The sequence below is a fragment of the Cygnus atratus genome, chromosome 1 (genome assembly GCF_013377495.2).
Source record: "Cygnus atratus isolate AKBS03 ecotype Queensland, Australia chromosome 1, CAtr_DNAZoo_HiC_assembly, whole genome shotgun sequence".
Lineage (NCBI taxonomy): Eukaryota > Metazoa > Chordata > Aves > Anseriformes > Anatidae > Cygnus > Cygnus atratus.
The window spans coordinates 76,102,746-76,119,810 of NC_066362.1; the positions used below are offsets into that span (position 1 = coordinate 76,102,746).

Sequence of the window (17,065 nt, forward strand, 5' to 3'; positions counted from 1 at the left end):
TTGAGTTTAGAATTTATGGTGACAGAAGGAAAACTGCCACCAAAACTTCAGCCCTGGATGTGGGGAAAGCAGACTTCAGGCTGCTCAGGGAATTAGTCAGCAAGGTCCCCTGGGAAACTGCTTTTGAAGGCATTGGTGTCCATCAGTGCTGGTCCATCTTTAAGCACTGCCTCCTAAAAGCTCAAGATCAGGCGATTCCAAAATATCGGAAGTCAGGCAAGCGGGGCAGAAGGCCGGCCTGGCTGACCAGGGATCTTCTACTGGAGCTCAGGCAAAAAAAGAAAGTGTACGGCTGCTGGAAGGAGGGTCAGGCGACGAGGAAGGAATATAGGGATGCTGTTCGTGTTTGTAGGGAGAAAATTCGTGTGGCCAAAGCCCAACTAGAGTTGAAGCTGGCCATGTCTGTGGGAGACAATAAAAAAGGTTTTTTTAGATATGTGAACAGAAAAAGGAGAACCAAAGAAAACATAGGTCCGCTACTAGATGGGGAGGGTCTCCTCACAGACAATGACATAGGCAAAGCAGAGACGTTTAATGCCTTCTTTGCCTCTGTCTTCAATGCTGATGATGGGCTTCGGGACCCAGGGTACCCTGAGCTGGAGGACCATGACAGTGGGAATGACAAACTCCCAACCGACCCTGAACATGTGCGGGATTTGCTGCTCCACCTGGATCCATACAAGTCCATGGGTCTGGATGGGATTCATCCCAGGGTGCTTAAAGAGCTGGCAGACGTCATCGCGGGACCTCTCTCAATTATTTTTCAACGATCTTGGGAATCTGGTGAGGTCCCATTGGACTGGAAACTGGCAAATGTTGTGCCAATTTTCAAGAAGGGTAAGGAAGAAGACCCTAGCAATTACAGGCCTGTCAGTCTCATGTCAGTGCCTGGTAAAATTATGGAGAGGATGATCCTTGAAGTTATTGAAGCGCACCTGGGGGACAATGCAGTCATTGGTCCCAGCCAACATGGGTTCATGAGGGGTAGGTCCTGCCTAACAAATTTGATTTCCTTTTATGATAAGATCACCCATCTAGTCGATCAAGGGAAACCAGCTGATGTGATCTTTTTGGACTTCAGCAAAGCTTTTGACACAGTTTCCCATAGGATCCTACTGGACAAAATGTCCAGCATACAGCTAAACAAAAACATCATACGATGGGTAAGCAATTGGCTGACGGGCAGGGCTCAAAGGGTCGTGGTAAATGGGGCCATATCTGGCTGGCGGATGGTCACTAGTGGGGTCCCTCAAGGCTCCATTTTAGGGCCAGTCCTCTTCAATGTTTTTATAAATGATTTGGATGTAGGACTAGAAGGTGTTTTGAGCAAATTTGCTGATAACACTAAACTTGGAGGAGTTGTGGACTTGGATGAGGGTGGAAAGGCCTTGCAGAGAGATCTGGACAGACTGGAGAGCTGGGCAATCACCAACTGCATGAAGTTTAACAAAAGCAAGTGCCGGGTCCTGCACCTGGGACGGGGCAACCCTGGCTATACGTACAGACTGGGCGACGAGACGCTGGAGAGCAGCCCTGCAGAGAGGGATCTGGGGGTTGTGGTTGACAGCAAGTTGAATATGAGCCAGCAGTATGCCCTGGCAGCCAGGAGGGCCAACCGTATCCTAGGGTGCATCAAGCACGGCATTGCTAGTCGGTCGAGGGAAGTGATTTCCCGCTCTACTCTGCGCTGGTGCGGCCTCACCTCGAGTACTGTGTGCAGTTCTGGGCACCACAGTACAAAAAGGGCATTAAACTGTTGGAGAGTGTCCAGAGGAGGGCGACGAAGATGGTGAAGGGCCTAGAGGGTAAGACGTATGAGGAGCAGCTGAGGTCACTTGGCCTGTTCAGCCTGGAGAAGAGAAGGCTGAGGGGGGACCTCATCGCAGTCTACAACTTCCTCGCGAGAGGGAGTGGAGAGGCAGGTGACCTATTCTCTGTTATCACCAGTGACAGGACCCATGGGAACGGTGTGAAGCTGAGGCATGGGAAGTTTAGGCTGGACATCAGGAAGAGGTTCTTCACCGAGAGGGTGGTCGCACACTGGAACAGGCTCCCCAGTGAAGCAGTCACTGCACCAAGCCTGTCTGAATTTAAGAAGCGTTTGGACTGTGCACTTAGGCACATGGTCTAAACTTTTGGGCAGACCTGTGTGGTGCCAGGAGTTGGACTTGATGATCCTTATGGGTCCCTTCCAACTTGGGATATTCTATGATTCCCTCATAAGCCCCAGACTTGAAACAGAAGTCCTGTTGAGCCTGGGCCTCTAACAAGGGGCCATGGTCCATAGCTAGAAAAGCACTATGTATTCACAGAAACAGCCTGCCTGTGTTGCCCAGATTGAGCAACACTATACATTTTCAGGAACTGGGGGTTGACAAGAAACATCCCGGCTTCCCAGCTTGCCAGACATTACCCACCTTTTTCATGTCAGAGAAGGTTTTACAGCAAGAATGTTGGGAGGACACTTGAGCTCATACAGCACAGTCTTCCCTCTTGTTTCATTTTGTATTCTGTTATAGCAGAACTGTCTTCTGCCTACCACATGCTTAATGTCCCTGGGAGAAAGAAGCTGACTCTTAAAAAAAAAAGAGCACATACATTGAATACTATGCTCATTCGCACTAGTCATGATAAAAACGGAGATTAATTTGAAATTTTATCTTCCGAAGACAAATATAGTTTGTCCTGAGATCATGATGGGTTATTAAAGTAAATCATGGTCAGAAAGCATACAGATATCTAATTATTTAGGCTTTTGTGTAAACGTTTAGGATGACAAGTGCAGAGGGCACTATAAAATAGGGAAAAATATCTTTCATGTGTATATTTAAATAAATCCAGTCATCTTCGCTGCTACCCACATAATTAAAGCAAATATGTTTTTAGAAAAGTTGAGGTAAATGATTTAAGTCTTTCAGAAGAGAAGACTTGTTTAGAGGTAACGCTATTTCCCAAGCGATTAGAAAGTCATAAATCTGACAAAACTTCATTACAATTCCTTCTACCTATATTACATTTATATCTTATAGCACATAAAAAACAAAAACAAAAACCAATATAAGTCATTAGCATTTTCTACACAAAAAGAGTTTGAACTTACATGCTCTTACTATAGCAGTGGTTTACGCTCAGAGGGAGAATTAGGGCTTCTATGACAAGTAACATGGGAATGCTGTAATATGAAAGTATAACCACTGTGCTGACTTACCTCTGCTGAGGACAGATATTTTTGCAGTGGCAAGTAATAGACATAGAATACATCCACCTGTCATAAGCATTTTAGTATTAGATTCAAGATTTAAAAAGTTAAGGAATTTGACTGTATTTGACTGCTGCACACATCTATAATGGTTAATGTTTCTAAGCAGCTCACTCCTGGAAAAATAATCAAAGGTGAAGAGTGAGAGGGAAAAGCAGCGGATAGGTGAAACTAAGCATCTTGTCAAGAAAGATTAGAGGTCAGTGAAGGACAATGAGAGAGAGGGGAGCAATTCTGGAAAATTCCTGGCTTGAGTTTCCTATTAGGATAAGGCAGATTGCTGCCCAAAACAAACAAACTTCTGAGGGGCAGAGGGAATGAGTCCTGACAGGATGTCACAATCACAAGGGGACAGGTGCTCAGTGTAAGTTAAACCCAGCTCCAGGCTGGGGAAATGGCAAAGCAAGCATCCCCCACCCCTGGCCACAAACAGCTGGGCAGTGGGGGAGTTAAAGGCATATCTCCATCTGCAGCTGTGAGATTTGAAGAGAGCATTCCAGTATCTCTCCCTCCCATCCAAAAGCAAATGCTACACTGCTACCAAAAAAACACCTTGAAGGCCACTAGCTCATGAACAAGTATTTAGGAAGAGTCAAACAGAGAGAAGTGGCAGTGCTGTCAGACACGCAGAGCACACAAACAATCCATTCCAAATTAGAAGCATTAACAGAACAATAGCAGGTGCCGTGGGAAATAGGCAATGCGGAGTTTAGGACAGCACATTTTAAAAAGCCACAATGCAAACTGTACATCTACCAATGCAGACAAGGAGAGGCAATGCTGGGCTACAAAGACACCCGTAATGGCCGATGCAGGAAGGGGACTACGCTGGGCCCGGGACTCAGCAGGCCTGTGCTGTGACTCCAGCTCTGCCGGTGCCATGCCATGGGGGCAGCCCACCAGCCACACGCTCCCACCATGAGAGTAGGACAGCGCTCATCTCTGGCCAGGCATTCGAGCAGGACCTGGCAATACAGGTCAGGATTTCATGCAAGGCCTCCATATACTATTGTAACACCTCATTGCTGATGATTTGTTTTGCAATGCCTCAGAACAGAAGACTGGCAAGCCCTGAGAAACCGAACACCCAGAAACTGTCTTGCTAAAAGTTTAAGTAAACCAAAAAATGCCATTTGAATACCTTATAAAGCATGGTTCTTAGCTTATGGTGAGAGCCCGGCTCCCTGTCACCTTATCTAGGAAGAATGAGCCTCTTCCCTTTGCTCCTGATACAGAACATGACCCCTTCTGCACAGGGCTTCAGTTTATTGACAGCAGACACAATCAAGCCTTCCCTTATGGCCCTTCCCTCCTCTTAAAGGTATGCCCCCTTATCTTCTAGCCTTGTCTGCAGAGAGAGCAAGCTTCGCTGCTTCATTAAAAAGCAAGGGGCAGGTAATCAGCTTTTCCTACTGGAAAGTAGCAAGCCTAGGGAAGAATATTATCTTCATTCTTGAGTTACAACGATGAACTGAGTTTTCTTGCACCAGATCACCCTCACAGATATCTTGTATCTACTTGTATTAAAAGGCCTCTGAGAAAATTCTTTGACAATCTCATGCAGCATAGTTTAATCCCATGGACTTCTGCTGTCTTTTATATTAAGTTGGTTGCTTTCTGGTCTGCTCTTGGGAAAGAAGGAAAGGTCACATACCATAGATAAACTTTTCACATATCATTTCATTTTGTCACCCGCTCCCCCTAAGTCTTCCATTCTTGGAAGGAGCAAAGCCCAAATACTTTTATTTATTTATTTATTTATGTTGTATCTCAGTTTGAAATAAAAGCCAAAAAACAAATTTAAAAGATATGAGTAAACAAGTAAGCTGGTAAACAAGCACAGGAACTGCAGTACAGCAACACTGGTAATTAGAAAATTACTTCTCTATTCAGACTATTTTGTAAATTCCTGTTCTGTCATTTTCTGACAGATTTTGTTCACTGGAACAAGTTCTGATGAAAGATTTTACTAAACTATTTCCCAACTCCTTCAAAATCAATGTTCCCCTGTATGATAAATAGCCTTTATCATCTCTTTGGAGTATCAGGTTACCAATTCCAATCCCATTAATAGCAGGAAAGCACTGCGCTGTATTCAATGACTGTTTGTTACTCCTGTTGCTCATCTGTGCCAATTTCACTACTTGAAATACATAGCATCAAGCGTGCAGCTGTTCATTAAAAGTTTGTCCTCACTCCCAATGACACCAGTGCAAAGGCTTTGATTGACCTGGAGCCTTGGATGAAACCCAAAGCAAGCATATACACCAGGGGAGCAATTCTGATGAGTACGAACGTGCTTAAGAGAGCCACACAATCACTTTCTGATGGGCAAGGATAAGGGCATTCCATTACTGCCATATGTTTCTCTTAGCATGCCAATTATTCTAGGTAGTAGGGCTAAATTAATATTGCTAGCCATACAGCCTCAAAGGTGCATTTAAGCAATTGGTACCTTGATTCCCAATATCGTTTTTTATACATCATTAGTTCTGGCATCTTTCTACTTCCTTCTTCAGAAAGAGTCTGACATGTGCAGACATCTCCTGAGTTCATTACTGGTTTTCTTTCCTTCACATGTCACATAGAGGCAGGAGAAGCAAGACAAGGATCATCAGGGATCTCACAGGCCTTCAAAAGACACTTACCAAGAGATCAGGCAAATTTAGTAAAGAATAGGGGGATTGGACGTTTAAAAAATACTCTCCCCCCTATTTTCATTGATAATTGCTTTCTTTATCCCCACCCCACACACACACTTAACACCACACTAATCAAAATTAACATTAGCATTAGTCTACTGGAGAATAGCTATGAATTCACTAAGTGCCAAGTTACTTGCTATGGCTTTAAGCTTAGTATTAACAAAAACCACAAACTGACAATATCTACTTTTTATAAAGCAACAAAGAATGCTTTGCTCTCAACTTCTGTAGGAGGCTGTCACAACCAGTATAAGCACAGCAGGAAGGAGGGGAAGGGGGATAAGCAAAAGCTGGCATGATTTGTTGAAGATTCCAAAAGAGGCTAGTGACAAGAACAACAGACCCTCCAACTCCTGAAGCCACACTGTCTCCCCACTTTGGCATAGACGCAAAACATCTGGCTGCCCAGCGGAATTACAGACTTTCCTTATCCGTGCTCACAAAACTGCTGACTGACAATAAAATGCAAAGTTTCAAAAGGTTGCTCCGGAAACTCCAAATCCCCTTTGAACAACGGCTTAAAAACATTGTCAAACACTTCAGGAGTCCAAAAGTCTTCTAGCAAAAAGCTTTCAGTTCAGTTGAAACAAAAGGAAGTTATAGATCCTAAGATTAAAGGGAAACTCACCATAGAGCACCAACACTGTCTCGCCATTTTAAAACTAGATGATCCAGAGACACAGTGAGGTGCATACTGGAAATACATCGTGTACTGTTGCAGAAAGGGAAACGAGACAAGGTTACACCTAGTATAGCTTCCAAAGGGAATAAATGAATTCAGACTACAACCTCAGCCCTGAAGCAAGGGCAGAAGCTGGATAGAAGTCAGTTACATTACACATTTTGAGAGGAAAAGGGATTGAAGTTTCTAGAAGAGGCAGTAAAGCATTAAAACATGACATCTCAAAATACCAACAACAACAACTGCCGACAGCAGGAGAAAGAACTATCTCCTCAGAAGCATGTCACATCGCAATACAAAGGCAGGAGTAATACTACAGCAGAGGACAACATCCAAGCTTGCCTTTAGAGTTGTACCATTTGTTTGCTGATGTAAAAACAAATACTAGAGCATCTCACAATTTTTCAAGGCTCGAGCATCTTCTTAGTGTACCTGCATGACCATATTCCATTCATAAAGGAACTTAAACCCTCTTAAATGAAAAACATATTACTGTTTCAACAGTATTAGACCCAATCTTCAAAATGAATGTCAGTCCCACACAGAAAAGTTTCGAGAATACTCAGAAGTTATCAATAGTTACTTACAGTCTCCCTGTTAAGATTCCCCTGAGTTCCAGTATCTGGGACTATCAAAAACACATAGTGCACAGTTTTAAGATTCATTGGCAACTATGAGTTGAGACCTATCTTACACAGTGGACCCCGACATAAGAATTTAAGGAAAAATTTAAGTTATAATACTTGGAATTAGTAGCATACTATTGTATCATAATACACGTGCACGTACACAGTTTCAGTTTTTGTTGTTTTGTTTTAACTTTGTTACCATGGATTGAACTACAGAATATGTCCCAAACTCCAACTGATACATTACAATATAATTGACTCCAATATTAAGACAGGTAACTTTACTGCTAGTGTTTTGGAACTAAACTTAATTCAGCAATGTATTGTATTCAGCTACCTTTGCAAGCATTTGAGTGGGTTGTTAAATATCCCATATACTTCAGGAAAAAAAGATTTTGCTAATAACATATTTATTCATTTGAATTATAGATCTGGTTTATTACACATGAAAAGGATACTACAGAAATGACCTTCTGTCCTCATTACCATTCTTCCCTTCTTGTGCTAAAGATAGCACAGAGAGTAAAAATAAATAAATCCTCAATAGCATTAGGAATTAGACAATGTCATGTTGAAAGATACCCTAAATGATGAGCCTTATCTGTTCTTGCTGGCTGGGATGGCAGGGGGCTCTTAGGGGGAAGGTAGCATTTAAGTGTTCTCTAGGTGGTCTCTTCGTAGCCAGCTCCATTTCCAGCTGTAATTGCTCGTCAGCCCTAACTGGATGACTGAACACTCTGGAATAGCTCAACAAAGTATTTAAACAGATGGATGGTACAGGCCACTGGAACAAAGCTCGTTTTTTTCCCTGGCCATGGCTCTCTTTCAGCGCATTCCTTTGAAGTCTGTGCCACTGAGGAATCAACAACAGCTGAGAAACATGTGTTATCATACAACATTGAGCACAGCAACAATATTGCACAGCAAGACACTTTTGTTCAATAATCCCAGACTAAAGGGAAGCATTACAATGCCTTTTGTTGTTGGTAAGCCCTTTTTCCAAGCACAAGAAAGTAAACAGATTCCTCCCCCCATAAGTAGTAACTCTAAGTAAAAAGGTAAATTAAGCACATTTCTCAAGAGCCTCCCTTCCAAAAACTTACAGCATGCATCTCCTCAATTCCTCTCAAATATATTCACCTATCTCCATATTTATGTTATCACAAAGACAACCAGACTCTTACAGAGATTAAGCAAGAGTAACAGCAGATGTGACAAGTCCTTATAAGCTATAGCTCAAATCCACCTTCCCTTCCCAGCAGGATAAGGTCTCTGATCTCAACTTAACGGGTAAAGAACCAGGGCGAGCAGAAGCACTGCACAGCTTGGCATGCGCAGGCAGTTCTCCCCCCTCCCCATATTTTTATCAGTACAGAGAACGATGCCATACAATCCTCACAGTGGTAAGAGAAGAAAACAATGCGAATATCCTTTCATTAGCCAGCAAAACTATTCTTGTCAAAGATGTGAGATCACCACTTTGCATGGGGTTTTAAAGGATAAAAAGAAATTATTTGTGGAACTGAATCTGTACCTAGACTAGCTGCCCATAGCGTGAGAGCAAGGAGCTAGCTATGTGCATAGGTAAGAGGACAGTAAGTTATAACCTACAGCTGACGAAGCTGCGTAACAGCAAGTTTCTACAGAATCAAGTCTCTCATTCAGAGCAGAGAGAGAACTACTTGCAACAGGATAGAGCCTTGTATTTACACAGCATACAAATATCAAATGCTACAGGAAGGCAAGCACTGAGATTATAGTATGTCCTGTTATGTTGTGAAGTCTCATCTCCTGGCTTGAGAAAGTTAAATGAAAAATCTAACATTTCAAACAAGCCCTAGAAAACTACACAGCATTTACATTTAATTTCCAGATAGAGATCTTAAAGACTTAAGAACCCAAGCAGAGACCTAAAATTAGAAAGCGAACAAAAAAACCCACATGCACTAAGCCAATCTCATAATTACAGAGCTCAAAAAAAAAGCCAAGAAATGCACGCATTGCACTGAGTGGGGTCCCCAGCCCAGCCCCCATGAGACAATCCTCTACCCTGCAATTAAATCTCATGGGGTTTCTTTCTGCAGAGCAGTAACTATCAAATTCACACACCGATTAGGTACCACGGATGAAGCATGCACTGATATTCTCAAAGTTATACAGGGGTTAAAAGGAAACACTCTCAAAACTTACAGCAATGCAAAGTCTTATGCACTGACACTCAAAATGAATGCTGATTATCAAGAGTTCTGCTTTACAACTTCCTAAGAACAAATATTAGCACAAGAGTAACTATCACCTGACTAGCATTCAAAATATCACAACTAAAGAGCAATATACTTGCACATAATTATTCTTAAAATAATGTGTAAGGGTACTTAACAAACATTCCGTAAATCTCCATATCCTGTGAGGTGCAGGTAGGAAAACAGCTTCGGTAAAGGGCATACTGCCATTCGATGGCAGAAGCAGGAACAGGACCCATGATCCTCAGCTCTCAGCACTGTACTTGAGCAGCTCCATCTCCCGCTTTCCAGCTAATGCGTTCCTTTCCAAAGCTTCCCTCAAAAGGGTTTAAAAAGTAATGCTAATCATCTTAATTTGTCTCTTTGAAATTATTGGTGGTGTTTCCAGACACAGTCCATGGTACAGTTTTAAGAGACAAACTTCTTGTTAACATTACTTGTTAGTTTTCCCCCCATCTATTTTCCCTGATCCCAGAGATTTTAATCTTTTTCTTTCCTAGAGATGAAAATAAACAACCACAGTCAAATTCTGTTAGGTTTGTGGTGGTGGGAAGGATGGAGAGTTTATCTTAGCTCTTACAGTTGGTCCTAAAGAGCATGCAGCTGAACACTACAAATGACAAGCAGTTATTTCTACTCCCTCACAGCAAAAAAAAATAACCATTGAATATGCAATGAATTGCTAAGACACAAAAGGAAATACTTCTGGTTTAACATCCAACCTATTTTCTAATTAGATATTAAACAAAGTTCAATATGAAATTGTATTTCCTCCCATCCTTAGAGAAAGGGGAGAGAGTTGGACTTACTTTGCAATTTAACCTTGTGGTCTTCAGGAAAGACATCTATCAGGGGAGGTAATAACACAACCCAGGGCTACACTCTTTGATTCTGACCTAAGGAGTTCACATTATTGGTAAACTATTTCTCTACCATCAGGCTTCACTTTTACAGCACAACTCAATCACAACACTACCCAGCACAATTAACTGAGAGCACCAAAGCCCTTAAACAGGTGTCTTGGTAAAATCATCAGGCAACTGACTGACTTATTCTGCACAGCACATCCTTCATCTGAATGCATGATGCTGACTGGAGATGAGACAGAAGCTTGTGAAGTCCAAGCCAGACTTCAAAAGCCACACCACTGAGCTTTCTGACGCGGGTGTAGGTAGTTTCCAGCTATTCTGCTAATGGGGCAAGCTCTGACACAACTGCAATTTTCAGATGTAAAGCATGACAGGTGTCATTTCAGAGGGGACACAGAAATCCATAACCTTCCCCCCTTCGTATTCTCCCCAGCAATGAAGCCCACAAGCCACAGACCCGCACCCCACTCCGCTGGCACGTGAAACCACCACCCCACCGACAGGCACGCGGGTTGGCACACACTGGGCTACTACAACAGCCCAAAACGGATCCAGGACCAGACCTCCACACCCATGCTGCTGGGCAGCACAAACCAAGGACCAGAGTCCATTCCCATACCCTGTGGAGCTGGTGCCTCTTGACTGTCCCGCTGCTTAAGCTTTTCTCATCACTGCTCTCCCCAAAAATAAATAAATAAACATATCTCATGCATTCCCTGCTGGCAAAACAGCTTTTCTTTTAATCTTTTTCTCACTGGGGGAGAGAAAGGGGAAAGGAGGGGTTGGGACAGGAATAAAAGAGATTAATGATGAAACAAACCGACACTGTCTGGAGAGGAAGTGGGGGGGGGGGAGAGACCAAAACCAGTCCACGTCGCAAAAAACAAAACAAAACAAAACAAAACAAAAAAAAGAAAAGAAAGGAAAGAGGGGAAATTCTCCCGCTGGGGACAGCGAATGAGGAGGATGAGAAGTCCTGCGAAGGCTTCCCCGAGCACGAAGAGCTGCCCAACTCCGCTCGCAAGGGTGCCGAGCAGCACCCTCGACGGAGGGAAGGACGGAGACCAAACGCCGGGGCAGGGAATGGGAAGGGAGAAGCGCGGGGGCAGGAAAGAGCAAGGCAGGCGTGAGGGGGAAAGAAGGAAAACAGAGCCGAGGGGAGCCGGGGAGCGGGCAGTCAGGACTCCCCCGCCGCGCACTCACCGCTCTGCCGCCGGGCGCCCGTCCCGCAGCGGCTCCGGGCAGCGCCAACGGCCCCAACGGCCGCGGCCCCGCCTCTGCCCCGCGGGGAAACGGGGCGGGGGGACCGGGGGCTCGGCTCCGCTCGGCTCCGCCCGGCCCCGCCGAGGGCGGCTGCGGGGGGGGTGTGCGCGGCCGCCCCCGCCTCCTTCCTGCCTCTGCCCCGCTCCCCTTCAGCGGGGGAGCCATGTAACGGAACTGGGACGCCAGCGCGGCATTGTGGGAGCTCTTAAAGCCGCAGCCGCACGCCCACCGCCTGCCGCGAGGCACCGGGGACGGGACGGGGACGAGCAGTGGGTCCCTGGGTTGGCAGGGGCGGTCCCCCCGGGGTGGCCGGACCCCCCTGAAGCGAGCCCTGGAGGAAGAGGAGGAGGAGGAGGAAGGATAGGGAGACCCCCAGCTGGGACCTGGAACTGGGTTCTGTTGCTCCCTCTCTTTCCTTTTTTTTATTTTTTTTCCCTCTCCCTGACTTTTTCGTATTGTTTCTGGGAGGAGTGAGAATGCCTTCGTCGCTTGTTTTTAACTGAAACGTGGAAAGCCGGCAGTCAGTATTTGCTATTGTTTCCTGCTCTGGGCTTTTGATGATGGAAAATTCCCTGGAAAAAAAAAAAAAAAACACAACCTCAGGGCAGCAAAGAATCTTGAGCAAGAGGCTGTTTTTGGCTGAAAGTTTTGAATAAGAACTTTTAATCAGTTTTGTGATTGTACAGCTTGGAATAGGAAGATGACTGTTTCAAAGGCGAAAAGAAAAAAAAAAAGAACTTGAGAGCTGTGATTCACAGGCATTTACTGCTGTCTACGAATGTTTGCTGAGCTGGGTCTGCTCTCAGCTGCCTGCAGTGGTGATGCCTGGCTCTTCGTGGGGCTGATGGCCTTCCCAAAACAGCCCCTGGACCACGTCCAGAGGCCAGGAGACACTGATGGTTTGGGAAGGGGCCTCTCCAAGAGAACTCCTTCGGCCATTCGTCTTACCACCATGTTAACAACTTTCCGCACCATTCCTCATGGCTCAGAAGCGCAGCTTCTGAGCATGGCACACTTTGATCAAAATGCAAGCACAGAAGTATCTGCGAGATTTGGGCTTGGGGATGTTTCTACAAATATTTCTAGTTGGTATGGACGTTGCATTGCAATCACATCATAACCATACCATTGAGTGTATTTTTCATAAGCACGCCTGGCAAGGCAAAGTTCCTGCTGAAACAGTTTTCTGGAGACAGGGACATCATTTTTAGGTGTGACCTGCACCTAGGCCTTTTTTTAGACAGGAGGAGGTGCTAAGCAGTCTGTGTTAAAGGCCTTAAGCACACAAAATGAGGTATGGTTAGGAAGAAATTACAAATATTCGTGCATAGAATATCCCAAATTGGGCATCTGTCAGAGAACATGTGATCTACATGGTCAGCTACATACACACCTTAAGAAAAACAAAACACTAGAGGGATACCTCTAGCAATGGTGTTAGTGACCAGTTTTCCAGTAGTCTACAGGATGAGATTTGTTTGCACTACGCGTTTTTCACCATTACCTTCATAGGTGTGCATATTGTTAAAGATCATGTCAGCAGACAGTTTACAAGCAGGAAAAAGGGCTGTGTTTTCCAGGTAGACCATTTGCTGCAGACGTTTAGCCAAGTATTCCTTTAATTCCTGAGAAGTACCCTTTCATAATGCTACTTCCTTTTTTTTTCATGAAGCATGTAAGCACAACAGAAGCTGTAAAACTCATGCAAGATCCTTTCTCAAAATCCAGCCTTCTCAGGATTTTGTATGAAGGAAGGAGAGTGATCTGGGAAACCAATTATTGTTAGGAGGAGAAAAACCTTTTTCAAGAAGTTAATGGTTTACTGAAAGCAAGTACTTGATAAATCATTGGGCTTGTATTGTTCATCACTCCAGGTGTTCAGCAGAACATCAAACATCCAATTTTATGTTGAAAGCTAGCTTTCTGAGTAGCTTCTCAAACCCAACAGTTTTTATACGCTTGCAATCTGACTTGCTCTTAGAAATTTTACAGTAATGGGAGGAGAAATATTATGGAGGAGAAATTCATGGCCATAATTAAGAGATTTCTGTTGAAGATCTTCAGAACATACATAACAAGGCATAAAATGTTTATGCTCTGTGTTGTCTTGGTGTTTCACTTGCTGGTTGTGACAGTTTTTGTAGCTAGAAAGAGCCCTGACATTTCTCATATTCTAATGTTTTCTTTTCCCTACTTCCCTCTTGTAATGTAGTTTTTAAAGGCAGTGAAGATAACACATTTCCACTTCTTCAAAATAAAGTACATGAAATTTCAGAGCAATTTTTGCACGCATTGATAAGCCAAGTATGTCCAGGGAGGGCATCAAATACATTTTCAGGAGTGATTTTTTCCATGTCAAAAATTGAAATCTTTGGAGAGGTGAGGTGGTGTAAAAAAGGAGGAAAAACAAATCTCTGTGTTGGGATTGTGTAAACGTAGCACTGACCAAGGTTAGCTCCGAGGGGGAAGATGACTGTGGCCATTTAAGAAAAATGGGGGAAAATAGCCTCAAGTCCAGCCATAAAATAAGGCTAAAATTGCATAAATACCTCCTCCACTATGTAACACAGCAGCCTGGTTGCTCTTTCAGCCATACTGGAAGAACAAGAGACTTTGTTTCTCCGGAAATTTATGAGGAAGATATGATGGAGTGATGTTTAATTATACCAGCCAAGGACAAGACTTTGTGTGGTTGTAGGATATCTCTGCTGTGGCAGTCAGTTCCTGGCTCCCAATGCCCACCCCAATTGCTTCCTAACTTAATTACACTATATTATAATCCTAAAATAATTTGTTTCATTCACCTTGAGTCACTCCTTGCTTTGTACATTGCTAGAAAAATGGTATGGACTCTAATTCAGTAAAGCAGTCAAGCACATCCTTACATTTATGTGGAAATCCTGAGGACCTAACCAGAGACTGTTGGTGGTTTTTTTGTTTGTTTGTTTGTTTTGTTTTGTTTTGTTCTGTTTTTTAATGATCTGGATCACTGATTGATGTATTTGGAGGTAGATTTCTCACAGGGATCCTGCTACCTGGTTACCAAAGACGTAATTAAAGTACCCTAGGCAGGGAGTAAAAGGCACTCTTAATGCTGGCACTGAGCATCGCACACAGAACTCCTTCCACCACATAGGCACACATGCACAGAGTCTTGCACATATGTTCTTAATGATGATAAAAAGGAGAAAATAGGCCCACATGCTTTCTGGTTATGTAAGCTTTCCAAGAATTATGCCTTTTAGACCAAAACCAGGAAGAGAATGTTTCTGAGGTTCCTTAATTTCCTCCTCTGCTTGATCTGATCTTCAGCTACCACTGCCCTTCCCACTGTCATTTCACCTTGGAGAAATACAGTGTCTCAGTGGACTCTTTAAATGTAATCCACACTATAAAATCAGGCTCATTCAGAACAGAAACAGCTATGAGTAATCAGAACAGCTTTCAGTGTCATGTATTTGCAGTAAACTCTTCATGGTCAGAATAAAGCAACTCTGTCTCTGCAAATGCTTTCTTGAGAAGAAATAAAGTAGGTCTGGATTCAGCAAATTATTTAACTATGTCCATATATTTAAGGATGTGAATGCTCTCACTGGGACTACTTGCATGTTCAAAGTTATGCATGTGCTTAAGTACTTTGTTGAATTGAATCCATAGCAAATAAATCTGAACTGATACTCAACAAGCAGAAAAACAAGCTAATTTTGGGGAACAGGGTAAATTTATGTCCTGCAGTGTTATTTGCTTTACTTTAAAATGAACATTTCAGGAGGCTGATTTTTGTTGTTGGTTTTCTTTTTTTTTTTCCTTTTTTTTAATGAATATGCAGCCTGAAATTCAGGGGAAGCAAACAGACTTCAAATTAGAATTTAAGTTAAGGGCATTCTTCAAGCTCTTTTTTCTTAGTTTTGTTGTTCTGTTTAGTTAGTACTTATTTCTTGGAGCATGAAGAGAAATAATTCCTTGTTTCTTCTCCAGATTTTCTAGATCTTGTTATTTGCTGTTTTTTGAGTATTAGTAACATGCTGTGTTAGATATAAAGGGCAAAGCAATCTCTGTCTTAAAGTGTTTGAAATACAAAAGACTGATTTTCCAAGATGTAAAATAGGTTCAATTTTCACTTCACACAGCAGATTTTGTGTGCTCCCAGAGACTTGTAGGTTTTGAGACTTAGTTCCACATAATAAATCCAAATTAGTTCAAACAAAAAAGAAAATCTAGACCAGACTCCTCTTTCCTGACCTGGCCATGTATGTTAACTCAAATTAATTGGTTAGGAGTGAATGACAATCAATGACATCCTATCTAAAAATATATAAACAACTATTTAAAGGTGGGCTTTAAAAGAGGAGAGGCCTAATCAAGGGGAAGGATTCACACAGGAAAGGCATTAAAGGTGAGGATTTGGAACAGCAATGAAAATGTTCAACTTTCATCATAAGGTCATATGCCTCCTGCTTCTTCCAACCTGGGAAAGCCAAATTAAACCTTTGTGCAATTACTTCCAACTTCCCTACATTCACACTGCATTTGCAGTTGGTGTCTCCTCTTAAGAAGTGCAAGGGTATCATGCAGCTTTCTCCACCTTCAAGAGTTACAGGTCCATCAGGCAAGGTATTAATTATTCTGATTAATGCACAGGAAAAGGAATCACGTAGTCCTTGTTCTATCTGTTAATCAATAAATGGCTCTTTGCCTCTCTTTTTCCCTGATTAATAAAAAATCATCTCCTTCTTTCAGAGAGGGCTTGTGAAGCTCAGTTCAATCATGTTAGAGGAATATGTTGTAATTGATGGTGCATGTGTGTTGGAGGAGTGAAACATTGCTAGTGGACCTCACATCTGTGCATTAGCCATAAGATTATAAGATCTAGATGAATACCTATGAACCAGGTTTCAAATTTTTCACTGGCCTGTTTAAAGTAGTAGCTATCTGGTGTGGTCAGCTGCAAACCATAATTTTTAAAGTATTTTCTTAAAGTTCTGTCTTTAGGGAAAAAAAAAGAAAAAAAAAGTAGGTTCATAGTTGTTATGGTTAGAAAGAAAAGCAAGAAAGGTATGAACCTTGACAGTTCCAAAACCAAAATGCAAATAAGAGCATTAAATAAATATCTAAATATCATATGATTTAGGAGGGAAGTCACCAATATTAGTCTTTAGATATTTCATTCGACTTAGTATCACAATGAAATGCTTTGACTACTAAGTTTTATGCAAGTACTTTGCATCATCTTTTTGCTAAATCTTGGCAAAAAGTGTCAATATAAATCTCAAGAAATTTGGAAGACAGAAAATGAATTACTGTAGCTCTTATAAAGCATGGGCAGATATCAACTAAAGCAAATAAATATCCCTGTGGGAACTCACATTAATCTTCCCTAGTGAAGCTAAATGGTGGCAGTGCCACTATTCAAAG

General features: G+C 42.7%; 2 protein-coding genes across 7 annotated transcripts in view; one reads left to right on the plus strand and one right to left on the minus strand.

Annotated features, from left to right (window-relative positions):
• Positions 1-11,739, minus strand: part of RASSF8 (Ras association domain family member 8) — an 88,115-nt gene extending 76,376 nt beyond the window's left edge. For 2 of the 6 annotated variants that reach the window (XM_035540831.2, XM_035540835.2), the window contains exon 1: positions 11,591-11,739. The gene's annotated coding sequence lies outside the window, so the exon portion shown is untranslated. The remainder of the gene's footprint in view (positions 1-11,590) is intronic. The other 4 variants (XM_035540833.2, XM_035540834.2, XM_035540832.2 and 1 more) reach the window with 4 other exon arrangements.
• Positions 11,740-12,428: 689 nt separating this feature from the next.
• The window catches only part of LMNTD1 (lamin tail domain containing 1), a 198,013-nt gene continuing 193,376 nt past the window's right edge, over positions 12,429-17,065 (plus strand). The window contains exon 1 of the mRNA XM_035540612.2: positions 12,429-12,689. Within this exon, the coding sequence (XP_035396505.2) occupies positions 12,429-12,689 (261 nt within the window). The remainder of the gene's footprint in view (positions 12,690-17,065) is intronic.